The following is a 14,172-nucleotide window of genomic DNA, read 5'->3' as shown; positions in this document are numbered from 1 at the left end:
CCTATGCTGATCTTACCCAAGGGAGTCACCTTGCAAAGGAAGGCCTGTTCTCCCCAACACTCACCCTCCACCCCTCACTGTCCCCAAACCAGAGCCCAGTTCTCCCCAAGGGGACAAATGCCATGTCTGACCCAAGAGGAGAGAGTTTATACTCCAAAGAAATTGCAACCTGGTGTGAATTTACACCCAATCTGAAGGGCAGAGTCCAGAACTGTTCAGATGCAGGCTAGAGAAAATGCTTGATAGAGTACGTGCATGCTTGGTCTGAACGCCTTCACTTTGGTTTACTCTCCTACATTAGGTATTGAGTGCATGTGGTAAAGAGTTCTAACTAACCCCCAGAATTCATACCTCCCCATTTCTTTCTGGTGAGTTTAAGCTAGCACATGCTATCCAGCAAAAGACAACATCTCCCCAGCCGCCTTGGGGCTGGGTGTGGAACGGGCTATGAGTGGTGTATGGAACTCCCAGCGCAGTTAATGACAGTCGTGTCCAGAATCAGCAGCTGAAGCCATCTGGAAGGCCATGGGGTAACTGCCTTGTCCAATTACATACAAGAGAAATAAACTTCTTATTCGAGCCCCTAGATTACTTTTTGTTAAAGCAATCTAACCACGGCTCTACCTAATACAAGACATATTATTGCAAAATAAAAATACTCCTATATATTATTTAAATGTTCATGTGAATTGGAAGGTGTTTTCTTTCCAGAATCCCTGAAGGTAAGCCCAAGACGCCTGGTGTGTGGGATGACACCCAGCACCTATCGCAAACATCCTTAATTGACAATCACATCCTCCTCTAAGCCCAACACCAATCAATCCTTCCCAGCACAGCATGACTGCCAGCGTCTCCTCATTGATCCAACTTTGTGAGGAGATAAAACCCATTTGCACATCTGAGTTCGGTTTGGATGGAAAACAGCAGACTGGGGTGGTCACCGAAGCAAAGGCTCTGAGAATCAAGTGCAGCATGTGGGTCCCTGGAGTGATGGACAGTGAGTCCAGACAAGCACGTGCTCTGTGCAAACACGACTTCTCTCAGGGGCATCGATATTGGGTAGACATTGTATAAGTCAGAGTTCTTGGTGACAAACAACAGAGTTCATCAACCAAAAAGGAACGTGTAGATATCACCTGAAGTATCTCCAGGATGATTAGAAACTTGATATGGAAAATAGGTAACTAATAAGGACCTACTGTATAGTGAGGGGAACTCAATTCAATACTCTGTAATGAGCTATATGGGAAAAGAATCTGGAAAACGAGTGACTATATGTATGTGTATAACTGATTTACTTTGCTGTACACCTGAAACTAACACAACATTGTAAATCAACTACACTCCAATAAATTTTTTTTTTTAAATTGATTTGGAGGCCCCACAACCTGAATGGCATATCAGATTATAACACTGACCCACCCCAAGAAGACCCTCCTGCTCCAGCTGGGGGGACGAGACTGTATACAGAACCATGAGCCCTGAGCTCTGAAGCCCCATGAGGAGCAGCTGCTCCTGCCTGAAGGCTGGTCACCAGGTCCACTCACCGGACCAGTCCCTATGGGGCCTCCATCTTCTAACCTGAAATTCTGCTTTGGTGCATCAGGTTGACTGAGACCAGGTCCCAGGCCTGCACTTGGCTGCAAGGAATCTGGGAAAGCAAGCTTCTGGCTTCAAAGAGGTGAGACCCAGAAGGTCTTGTATTGGTTATCTATCTATTGCTGTGTAACAAATGGCCCCCAAACATGATGGCCTACCTCAACAATGTCCTTTCTTATCCCTCAAGGTTTCCCTGGGTGGGAAAATCCGTTTGGGGCCCATCCCAGGGGATGGCTGGTTTCTGCTCCTCAATGTCTGGGGCCTCAGCTGGAAGCCTCAAAGGCTGGGGGCCAGAACCATATGAAAACAAGTTCACTCACATATGGTGTTGTCTGTTGGCTGTCTGCAAAGACCTTAGCTAGGCTGATGGCTGGACAACCACATGTGTGGCCTCTTTAATGAAGGTTGGGCTTCCTCAAAACATGGCGGCCAGGTTCCCCAGGCAGCATCCTGACAGAAAGCAGTCAGAGCCCTGCCCTCCATGGCACAACCTACAGCATGTGAGGACAGCATTGCGATAGCACTGGACGAGGCATCGGGCCTGGGGCTCCAAGCTCCCTCTCCATCACCTCCTGTGACTCTGGGCAAGATCCTCACTGCTGTGACTTCAGATGTCTGTGCTGTAAAATGAAAGGCTGGATTTTCAATTAAATAACAAAATATGTCTGCATCCATCATGGGTCTTGAGCAAATGCAGAGGTGAGTGTGGAACGTTCCTTGACATCCTCAAACTCTTTCCTTTAGAGCCTGCTGAAGCAACTTTCTATGGAGTGCTCTGAGGGTGATAAAGACGCCCTCCCCAGAACCCCAGCTCCAGGAGGGCAGGGTTTCTTCATTGCTGTCTCCACAGTGACTGCATGCAGTAGGCGCTCACAGAGCAGTGGCATAGCACCATCTGAAACTGTCTGTCTGGGTTTGAATCCTGGCTTCACTGACCATTCACTGCATGATTTTGGACTACTTAATTTCTCCGTAAAGTATGGCTAAACATGGTACCTACTTAGGAGTTGTTATGAAGATTAAGTGAATATATATTTATACAATATATATACAGTGCTTGGGATGACACTTGAGATATGAAGAGCCATCTCAGTGCTGGCTTTGATGATCGATGAACGAAGGCCATGACAGATCACGTGACCTGGTGACATCAGAGATCAACACTATGCTGCCTTGCAGTGATTCTTCTAGCAGAAGATGTTTCTAAGGCATTTTCCATCCTCGAGTTGGACTCCCTTTGTTATACAACAACTTCCCACTGACTATTTTACAGTTGGTAGTATATATATGTCTGTGTTACTCTCTCACTTCGTCTCAGTTTCCCCTTCACCCCCTGCCCCCCCCACCTCGAGTTTGAGGACTGGGGCGGGGAGGGTGGGGGGGGCTTGGGGGTGGGCGTCAAGGAAGGGAGGGATGATGGGGATATGTGTATAAAAACGGATGATTGAACCTGGTGTACCCCCCCAAAAAATAAATAAATAAATAAATAAATAAATAAATAAATAAAAAAGATTGAGTAGCAAGAGGGATAAATATTTGGTACTGAAAACAGAGCCAGTGCCACTGTTCCTTTTTTGGAGTGGGGAGCAATCGGGGCTATGGATGGAGGTGTGGGTGGTGAGTGCCTTGTGTCCCTGGCTACATAGCCACAGTGAGACACAACTCTTGACCTGAGGCACTTGCCTTACCAATGTAACCCTCACTAGATCTTCTCTGGGTAGACCTGAGGTTTTTATAACACCCCTTACTAACATAGGTGGTACAGATCTAACATAGGATGGGAAGAGCTGCAGGGTTTAGAATACAGAATAATTCTACAGGTGACTATGTCTGGGTGTAAATCTGGTAGCACTTATGTTGTACTGTAGTGATTTATTTATATAGACTTTTCCCCTTTAGAGGGTGAACTCTTCTAGGACAGAGGTCATGCCTTATTATTCCCCATATTTAGAAAAATGGATACCCTTGCTACGCTTTAAATGTTGAATGAATAAATGGAGCTAACCCTGCTCAGGGGAGGTGCTTATACCTTGGAAAAAAAAAAAAAAGATGTTTCTAAATTTTTTTTTAGGCTCTTTACTGGAATATAATTGCTTTATACTGTTGTGCCAGTTTTTGCTGCACAATGAAGTGAATCAGCTGTATTTATACATATATCCCCATATCCCCTCCCTCCTGCGACTCCCTCCCATCCTCCCTATCCCAGCCCTCTAAGTCATCACCTATCATCAAGTTGATCTCCCTGTGTTATGCAACAGCTTGCCACTAGCCATCTATTTTACATTTGGTAGTATATATATGTCAATGCTACTCTCTCAGATGTTTTTGAATTTTGATTGTGATCTTAACACCTACGTTCAAGGGAATAAACAATGTGTATGAATTGGGGGCTGATAGTTTAAGATGGTCTGGTTGATGCCTTTATGAGACCAGGGTTCCAAAAGAAACAAGGACCAACTTGAAAAAACTGGGATGCAGTCCTTCAAGACAAAGAATAAATGCCCAAACTCAGTTCTGCATCTCTTTATAAAAACTGCCACTGGAGACAGCTGGCCCCTGGCACCATTGATTCAAACACTCATGGGAGCATCACTGGCAGGTACAACATAATTCCCAGACGATCAACGACTGTGATAACCAGCTTTCCTCCCTCCCTGCCTTTCCTCCCTCATGGCAGACTGGCCTCGGCTCTCCCTGCAGGGATTCCCTAGCCGTTCCCTTCCCCAGCCCATCACTACTTGCAAAGGCAGGAGGAGCTAGACCCACAGTTGTCCTTAGAGATTATTTTATTTTGCTAAATGCTCTCAATTCAACTGTCCTAATGTTGTAAACAACCTCCAATAAGCTAATTTTTAAAAACTTGCTAACATTTTTCATTGTAACTGCAATATATTCCTTTTTAGAGTGTTTGAAAATCAAATCAAAGGGAATAATTTTTAAAACAAAATGTAACCTGTACACATTGCTAGGCTGAGTAGGTACCCATTCATTCTTCTGGTGACACAGAACTTTCTAGAATCTCCTGGGATAGGAGAAGGAGGGGCCCCTTCTTCCCACTGCTGCCACTACCATCCTGTCACTGCAGCAAATCTTTGGGTCCATGGACTGGAGGGCTGAGGAGGGAGTAAGTTGAGGATACCTACCTGTACTAATGCAATAATTGCTACTGTTTCAATTTTCCTCCTTCTAGTCTTTTTTCCTACACATAGTTTCATGTAGTTGTAGCTATAGTGTGGATATAATTTTGCACTCTGCTTCCTTACTTGAAATTATTATGTACATCATAAATATTTTCACTTTGCTATATAATCTTCATAACTATAATGTTATTGCTGCATAATATTCTCTCAAGTGGGTTAGGTATAATTTACCTTCCACTTCCTCTGCTGTTGTAAATTTAGGTTGTTTCCAATTTTTAACTAACATTGCCTTTAGCCCTTTAAAGAGTTGATCAGAGAAGCTGAAAGTGTGACAGATAGATGACAAGTAAGATGACTACTATTTCACCTGGCAGTCGACCATGCTTTGGCCTCTTGTCCCAGCATCAGTATCAACTGTGGTCCTTTTTAGTCTCAAAACAAAACAAAACAAACAAACAAGCAAATAAAGAACAACCTACAGTCAGAAAATAATGTGTATGAGCAACCTAGTAATACTTCCAATCAGAAATAAAGGCCTCACAGACAGCTGCCTGGGATTTCAATTAAACTATTCCCAGACCACACTGGATGACACCCCAGCTTCAGGAAGGGAATGTTTCTCCGAGGACTCCCCCAAGGTCAGCTCGTCTGTGGGGGTGACGGTCACACTTGTGGGGACTTTCTCATCTCCACCTTCAAGACTGGGACTGATACTCAACCCAGTGGAAACCCTGCAATGCCATGTACTGTCTGGGGCATCTAGTCAAGCCCAGCACAGGGCTTGGGGGCACAGGGACCAGGGCGTAGGTCCCAGCACATAGCTGAGCAGGGCTAGCTGCTCAGCTTCTTTGAAACACAGTTTCTTCACCAATAAAATGGATCAGATAAAACCCGAGATGGCTTCTGTGGCCGTGAAATGGTAAAATATGTAATGTTTGCCTGTCCCCACCAGTGTCACCTCTTGATCGTCTCACATCCCCTCTTCCCATACATTCAATGAGCTCAGGGTACTTTACAGACAGACGTTGTCATCTTCCTGCTCAACCTTTCTTTAAAAATCAGACCTGGATAGTACGGAGTCACAAAAAAGCCCATGAGACCAGGACAACCGGATCTCAGTCAGTTACAGCCCAGATCTGGTCACCAGCCACTGGTCTTGCCTGGGCCACTGCACTGCCCAGTCCCACCCACTGGAAAACCACCCTCCACAGAAAGGCCCCTTTGTATATGGTCACCAATCAGGGGACCTCTTCCCAGGGCTGCATGCACTTGCCACCAGGCGGTGAGGACCGGCTGGCACCTCACTCTCCTGGGAAGCAACCCTGGAAAACCCAACCACAGACCCGCTGGGTCTGAACTTATTTCCGCGGTGGTTTGAAGGGTTAGTTTTCACAGTGAAAATTTTCAATAAATTGGAAAAAGTGAAAACAATAAAGACGTTTAAAAACAATCATCACGGTGACATCAGCTCTGTTGAAGAATGTAGAGGCTCCTCAAGATGAAAGCCACACCAGGTACAGCGGTGAAGTTTGGAGGGAGTCCTTAAGCATCTGGGTATTCAGGGTGATTCCTCCCATACTGCGGGGATCATCGCCGCCCCTCCCCATCGCGCAGCTGGGCCACACACACTCGCCCAGACGCAGCATCACGTTGTCTGCAAACACGGACTCTTCACGGCTTCCCTGGTTGTTCCAGCTTCTGGGGCTCTGAACGTGCTTTTTTGCTTGAAATTTCACCAGATCAAAATAAGTTTCGATGGGTTACAGGCAGAAAGGGATGGGAGGGATGAAAGCGTCCAAGTTGAAGGAGGATCCCCACCTCTTCCGTGGCCGGTCCCGAGGTCTCCGCGGGTACCGGGGACTCCAGGAGGGCAGAGGGCCCGCCCCGCGCCCTGAGCACCCGCTGGCGCCAGCGTCGGATGCGTTTCCCCGCAGCCTCTTGGAAACGACTCTAAAGCCAGCGCCCTGTGGTCCCTCCCTTCCCTTTTCGGGACGCAGGGACCCTCTGGCGTGGCGGGGAGGAGAGCAGCCAGGCCGCGACGCTGGGGTGAATTCGCGGAACGGTCATCCTTTAAAGTCAGGACTCGAGGGGCTATTCTTTAGGGGGTTGCGGCGGGCACGCCCCCCGCACCTCCTCCCCAGGCCCTGATGCTTTGATCCGTCTTTAAGAAAGCACTGGTTCCCCAGACCCCGGTCCAGGATTGCTGTGCGGACACCAGGCGCCATCTGGTACGAGGGAGTCAGTAAACAGGTTGCTTTCCATCCTTCTCCGACACCCCTTCCCCTCCGGACTGCTCGAACCGGGTCAAGGGAGGTCGGAGGCTCGGGCCGGGGGCCGAGCCTGGATCCCGGGCAGAAGGACCCGGAGCCCCTGAGACCCTCGTCCGCGCGCGCACACACGCACCTTCCTCCCCTACTCCCCACCCGCGCTCCGCTTCCGCCGGCCGGTCGGCTCCGCGCGCCGCCAGCCCGCACCCGGTCGCCCGGCCGGCCAGCCGCGCGCCGACGTCTCCCCCCAGCGGCCGTGCGCGTGTCGCCGCGGGAGCCGAGCTGCGGGCTGGCGGCGGGGGCGGCACGGCGCAGGCAGGCCCGCGGCTCCGCCCCGCGCCCCCCCCCCGCCCCCCGCCCCGGCCGGCAGGACCGCCCCCTCCGCGCCGCGCTCGGCTCAGACCGAGCAGCCGCCTCTGCAATGTCAGCAGCCGCAGCGGCGGCGGCGACGCGAGCGGCAGCGGCCGGGGCCCCGCGGTAGCGGCCAGCGCAGCACAGCCCGGCGGGCGCGCACGGCGCGAGCGCGCGGCCACCTCGCTGCCTCCGGGGCGCTGCGGACTGCTCTGCGCGCCCCGGCGCGGCGCTCGGACTCCAAGCCAGCCCGGCGGCGGCCGCGCACAAAGGACCGCGGAGCCCGGGCTCCGGGGGCTGCACGCAGGGACCGGCCGGGGGACGGCCCGCCGCGCCGCCTGCCCTCCACGCCTCCCCTTCCCGGGCGGCCGGAGCCCGAGCCGGAGCGGGCCCCGTCATATGACAGCGGCGACACCGCGGCCGGCGAGCGCGCGTGCTGCCCGCTCGGCTGCGCCACGGCCGCCGGCGCCGGGGGTGGCCCGCGCCGCGCCCCGCTGAGCGGTCGCGGGTCGCCGCCGCCCCGCGCCCCCCGCGTCCCGGCTCTCGGGCTCCGGGGGCAGGAGCCAGGGGGGGACCCCCGCCGGCGCCGAGCCTAAGATGGCCACGCTGCTCCGCAAAATCGGGCTCATCCGCCTGCACAACCGGGACACCGAGGACCCCAAGCACCACCACAACCACCGCGGCGGCGGCGGCGGCGGCCAGCAGAGCGCGTCGCTGCGCGGCAAGGGCGGCGCCAAGAGCGGCGGCCACAAGCCCCCGCAGCAGCACCCCGCCGGGGGCGCGGGCGACGCCAGCCCCGGGCCCGGCAAGGGCAGGCGCGCGGCGGAGCTGGCCGCGCGCGACAAGCCGCCGCAGCCGGCGGCGGGGGCTGCGGGGGCGGCGGGCGCCGGGGGCCCCCGGGAGCGGGCGGCGGGCGCCAGGGCGGGGCCGGGCCCGGCGGGGGCAGCGGCGGCGGCGGCGGGCGGCAGCCTGGTGCCCGCGGCGCGCCAGCAGCACTGCACGCAGGTGCGCAGCCGGCGGCTCATGAAGGAGCTGCAGGACATCGCGCGCCTCAGCGACCGCTTCATCTCCGTGGAGCTGGTGGACGAGAGCCTCTTCGACTGGAACGTGAAGCTGCACCAGGTGGACAAGGACTCGGTGCTGTGGCAGGACATGAAGGAGACCAACACCGAGTTCATCCTGCTCAACCTCACCTTCCCCGACAACTTCCCTTTCTCGCCGCCCTTCATGCGGGTGCTCAGCCCGCGCCTGGAGAACGGCTACGTGCTGGACGGCGGCGCCATCTGCATGGAGCTGCTCACGCCGCGCGGCTGGTCCAGCGCCTACACAGTGGAGGCCGTCATGCGCCAGTTCGCCGCCAGCCTGGTCAAGGGCCAGGTAAGCGCGGAGGGGGCTGGGGGCGCGCGGCGCCTGAGCGGGGGGCGCGCGGGGCTGGCCCCTCGGCCCTCTGGCTCCTGGAGCGCGCGGTGCTGACTCTCAACCTGCCTCCGAAGGGGAGACGTTCACGGGCGCCTCCGCTTCTCTTCCCTGGGCGTTTTCCTCCTTCCCTACTTTTCCATCCCGCGTCTCCGGGTCCCCGCGCGGTCTCTGCGGGTCTCCAGCTTGCTCCCAGTCCCCGTCTCTCTAGAATTCGCTCACCCTCCTCTCTTTTCTCCTCTATTCCTTCTCTCCTGTCGTCCCTCTCTCTCTACCCCTCCACCCTCTGTCCTCTGTCCTTAGGACCTAACCCACAGCCCCCGTCTGCTCCTCCCTTTCCCCCTCCACCCTCCCCCATCTCCCTCTCTCCGTTTCCTCCTTCGCCGCCGCCCAGACTCCCCCTCTCTCCTCCCCATCCCTCTCCCGTTTCCCCCCTTCTCCGTCTCATAGGCTTCTTCCCCATTTCTTGTCCCCATAACCTCCCGGAGGGTGGAACTTTCTGTGAATCTCAGAATCTAAACGTCCAGCCCAGTTTATCTCCCCCTACCCTGCCACACACGCAAAGGACCCCCCCCCCCCGCCCCAACACCTCAGGGGTGCCCTGCAGGTGGGAGGCTCCGCAGAGGGCCAACTGCCTACTGGTCACTCTGCTCTGCTCCCTCCTGACCAGCATCTAGTGCAAAGGTGAGGATTTTGCTCTTGAGAGATTTCACTGGAGAGGCAGAGGTGTGGTGTGAGTGTGTCAAGGCCACATTCCCTCAAGGAAATGCTTGTCGCCTGCCTCTTTCCAGGACCATCACCTCCCGGGTAGTTGTTCAAGGTCTTGGTCTCTCTCAGACCTGTTTCTTCCTTCAGTTTCCTCATGCCCCCAGGGGTTAAATCCATTATCAGGGCTAAAGATTTTTAACTAAATACTGAATTCGGGGGCAAGCTTGATGCCTGAGTTTTCTCGCCTATTGCACCAGATGACAGCTTTATGGAAAAGAAACCTGTTTGGAAAAGAAAGCCCAGAGAGCAGAGAATGAATGAATCTTCCGAAATTTGTCCTCCCCCCCCCCCCCGCCCCCGCAGCTACAGGCAGAGGCGTGATGGTTTTATCTTCCCACATTATATGCTCCTGATCATGTTCAAGTTGGTTGATGTTTTCCCAAATCGCTATTGAACATTACTGAATAAAATCATAATTTTATATGGGTGTCTTTTAAATGTATGAAGCACCACTTTTTTGTTTAGGAGACCCTGAGTGACCTCGATTTGATCTGTTTACAGCCAGCATTTCAGAAGCCATCAGTCCCCTGTCACCTGCCTCTGTCCCTTTCACTGCAGGATCTCTCACACTAATCAAATAATGCTTGTTCTGCCAATTTCACTGGAGGTGGAGCCCCAGGGATTCCGAGCAAATGGCACTGTGACTCCAGTGGAGAAAGGCACTTAATTCTTGACTGAGGTGTGTTGTTATCAAGTAACTATCTTGCTAGTCCATCTTTTCTGGGGTTTAACTTCTGCTTATTTCTTGAGTTCAAAATAGGATGGACGTGGTGGCTCTAGAAAGGCGAGGTTTAATGCTCTAACATCAGGAATTCACTCTGAAGCCCGTGGTTCAGAGCTGACTTTGATGTGAAGAGGCTGTGATTGGATTCAAGCCACGGGGGTGGGAGGGGGTCCCAGTTTATGTTACTATCAGGATTTATACAAATGATGGGGAAGAATATTTCTCATATATGCCTCTGTTATTTGTTTCTGAAAGCTCTGCTAATCAGAACTGTCTGGAACACTCTCTTACCCTCTTTCATTCTTCATAGTGATGACTTTGGGGATCAAGGGGCAGGGAATATCATTCTCCTTATAAACATAGAATCATAGCATTTAGACTAAGGAGAGATCCTAGAGGTTACCTGGACGACAGCCTGCATTTTGAAAGATGCAGGAAAATAAAGATTTCAGGTGAGAAATAGGGACTTTTGTTTTACAAGAGATGTATCTTAGTAAGTTAAATGTTTTCCATGTTTGCATTAATGCTGTGAGCGATGGATCTCTTGGTGCCCATGCACTTCTATTAAATTAGGCAGTCCCTTGTGTATGTATTTCTTTTCTTTGTAATCCAAATTGAGGGTCTTCCTACAGTCAGCAAGTCAGGGAGCTTATTGTTGAAATTATCAACACTTTTGTTTATTAATTTCAAAATCTTACTTAGCAGAACTCATGGCCCTCCACCTAGCATACTGTATTATATCGCCTGTTCTAAAGTCTAGTTATGAAACATCCGAAAGGCAGGCGAGCACTCAGAAATTGATAAAAGTACCAATTCAGTTTCTTTGCACTTTTCATGCTGACTTCAACATCCAAAAGAGAGCCATGTAGGATACACAAACAGCTGGAAATGCAGTGTAGGAGCAGGAGAAATGAATATTCATTGGTGTTTCAGCATTCTGTACAGGAAAGGATCCTTATTAGTAGTGTCTCAGGACTCTGAGAGTTATGGTGCCTTTTCTGCTTTTGTAAATTTCCTACCTGCAGGTTGTTCATTGCACGTAGTGTAGTTACCGAATTATTTCCTTAGTTAAAGGTAATAGACTTTTGGAAAGTAATCAAAATACCTGATTAGGTATTCAAAGAGAACCAAGAGTACTACCAAACTAATAATTACTTTAAAAGGCAGAACCGTTCCATTCTAGTTATGTTCCTCCATCTGTTGGCACTTTCTTTTTTGGGTATTCATTTTTCTTAAGCGACAAAGTTATAAAAGGCTCGTTTTCCTCTTTCATAACGACTAAGCTTCACTTTCTGAATTGGGGATATCCTAAGCAGATTTTGTGTCTATACCTTTAGAGAGGAAATCATAAAATACTTTTAAGGGTTTCATGGGTAGTATTAAGAAAAGATCTCCTCAACCATTTTGTGTACAGTATTAATGTTTGGGTTTATCACACAGTATGACGGGTTCAGTCGTTTAACAAGACCTTTACCTGACTCTGGGAGCCCATGTTATCAAAATCTCTTGTGTGCTACTTTATGGAGTGTGGTTGTTTTAAGTTAACTTGAAAATTTCTTATGTGATATTCTGTGTAGAGATAAGAACATACATACCTCGCCTATTTGTGTATTACCAAATTCTCTTTTGACTACAAAGAGACATTTTAGGTCACCTTTGGTTTCTGCAGTTAAGTGAAAAATCCCCATACCTGGGAGGGTCCTGCCCAGGCCGTGGCTCCGCGTTCACTGGCGTGTGTACCAGGTCTCGCACCTGGGATAAGTGATGAGACAGAGACCATCTCCTTGCAGATGTGTGAGCAGAAGGCTCCCAAAACAGGCTCGAGGGCGCACTAACTCAGGGTTCTATTTTCACATCAGTTTGCCTCCTGAGTGTCCCCTTTTTAATTAGTTAGACATCGCCGGGGGCAGGGAACCAGATGGCACTTGAAAGACAGTTCCTTACTCCTCCTCTGTCCCCTCAGTGCGACTCAACCCGGCATGAGGACGATGTGGCAATAATAGCAGCGGCATTTACTCTTTGCTCCGTGCCACCTAAGTGCTTAGGGCGTTCACCTTACCTGGTTCTACTGTTTCAGTGGTCACTCTACAGGTGAGGAAACAGCAGCTCCACGTGGTCAGGTGAAATTAATGCAGCTTCGTGTTCTAATACTAGCGATGAGTGCGAGGCTTTGAATACCAGTCCGAAATAGTAAAAGTCAGTGACAGCAAAGTCATATCCAGGCCACCTGAGCCCCTGGCCGTCTCCAGCCAGTGGATGGAGGTGACCTATGTGATCATCATTTGTGTCCGCAGAGAATAGGTACGCAGTCAGCTGTCAGAGGGAGGATGAAAACAACAGGACTAAAACACCTTCAGTTCTTAATGTTTGAATTAAAAGTTGCTAAGCAATTCCAGAACAGTTATGTTTCCTGACGGCGCTAGTTTCTGGGATTTTGAACACAGAAAACTGGCAGGTGTTGCCACTTGGCAGCATGTGATGAAGAAGTAACAGGATCTGCAGATCAGCTCTGTGTGAGGATAAAGTGCATCTCTGCAGTCGACTTTAGGGCTTAAAGGGTTCTGCACCATGGGTGTCGCTGAGAATCTCTCTCACACACACACACACAGCCTGTCCTCAGAACCTCCTCCAAAGTACTAGGCCTGGAAGTAGCTTTTTACTTATGGCTACACAATCTCCAGGTCTTACCAGAAAAAGTAATGAAGGTGAACAGCCCTGTGGGTTCCTTAAGTGTATTGGCTTCTAAACTGTTGTAATTCACACAACGTTTTTGAAAGCTCTGTGTGAGTTTGCTGGGGCTGCTGTCACAAAGTCCCACAGACTGGGGGGCTTTGACAACAGACATTTACTTCGCACAGTTCTGGAGGGCAGAAGTCCAAGATCAAAGTGACAGCAGGGTTGGGTCCTTCCGAGGGTGTGTGGAAGGATGCACTCCAGGCCCCTCTCCCGGGCGCGCAGACAGCCGTCTTCTCCCTGTGTCCTCACGCGGTCTTCCCTCTGTGCCTGTCTGTGTCCTCATCTCCCCTTCTTGTAAGGACACCAGTTGTGTTGGGTCAGGGCCCCACCCTAATGACCTCCGTTCAACATGATCACCTCTGTAAAGACCCTGTCTCCAAATACAGTCAGCTTCTGAGGTGCTGGGAGTAGGACTCCAGCATCTGAATCTTGTGGCATCACAGTGCAGCCCATAACAAGCTCAAACAGGAATTTCTCAACCAATTCAACCTCTCATTTCTCTAGAGGCTATTGCTGGCTTGCAACGTGACATAAATGATGCCCCCTGAACACAGGACCACACTGAGGAGGTCCCAGGAGGGCCTACTTGGAATAGAAAGACGGTGGCCCCTTTAAAGGGAAACTGGGAGAACCTAGCATGGAGACAGCCAAGGGGTGGGTCCTGCCATGTGACTCACCAAGGAGAGTGGATTTGTCGGGGGGGGGGGGTCTTATGAGTCACTGTGTCCTGTGTCCATGTGTCGGAGGTCACTACTCACCCAGGAAGACTCTGCAGCTTGAGGTCTCCATGTGCTTGACTCTTAGGAGAGAAAAATAGCTTGTTCTGATACCAAGTAGGACGGGCAGGAGGACGCAGACAGGGCTCTGAACCCTAAAAATAGTCCCACGCCGACTTGGCGCGCTCCCGCACGCCTGCTCCCTGGCAAGTCTGCTCAGCCCATGCTGACCGTGTGGTTAATAATAGTAGTGACTTACTTTCCCCAGAGTTGTAGACTTTTGAGAATCTAAACTTGCAAAAAGAGGATGCAAGTGCATTTCTGTTTACTTTTCTGATTTAGAGTAAAGGGTGCGAGAGGTTTGTTTTCCTTTTTAGGGGCCAGGAGAGTTGGGGGGGGGGGAGCTTGTTTGTTTTTTAATGGAAAGTGCCAGCATGAACACTAAGTTGAGGTTT

General features: G+C 51.2%; 1 protein-coding gene across 3 annotated transcripts in view; it reads left to right on the top strand.

The window, feature by feature from the left end:
• Positions 1 to 7,954: 7,954 nt before the first annotated feature.
• The window catches only part of UBE2QL1 (ubiquitin conjugating enzyme E2 Q family like 1), a 43,016-nt gene continuing 36,798 nt past the window's right edge, over positions 7,955 to 14,172 (top strand). Inside the window, exons 1-2 of one of the 3 annotated variants that reach the window (XM_057710013.1) lie at positions 7,955 to 8,734; positions 10,149 to 10,214. In XM_057710013.1, coding sequence (XP_057565996.1) covers positions 7,955 to 8,734; positions 10,149 to 10,208 — 840 coding nt within the window. In that variant the 3' untranslated portion in view covers positions 10,209 to 10,214. Of the gene's footprint in view, positions 8,735 to 9,738; positions 10,032 to 10,148; positions 10,215 to 14,172 lie in introns of those variants that run through there. The other 2 variants (XM_057710012.1, XM_057710011.1) reach the window with 2 other exon arrangements.

This window comes from Hippopotamus amphibius, chromosome 15, assembly GCF_030028045.1.
Source record: "Hippopotamus amphibius kiboko isolate mHipAmp2 chromosome 15, mHipAmp2.hap2, whole genome shotgun sequence".
Taxonomy (NCBI): domain Eukaryota; kingdom Metazoa; phylum Chordata; class Mammalia; order Artiodactyla; family Hippopotamidae; genus Hippopotamus; species Hippopotamus amphibius.
This window is presented reverse-complemented; position numbering and strand designations above follow the sequence as displayed.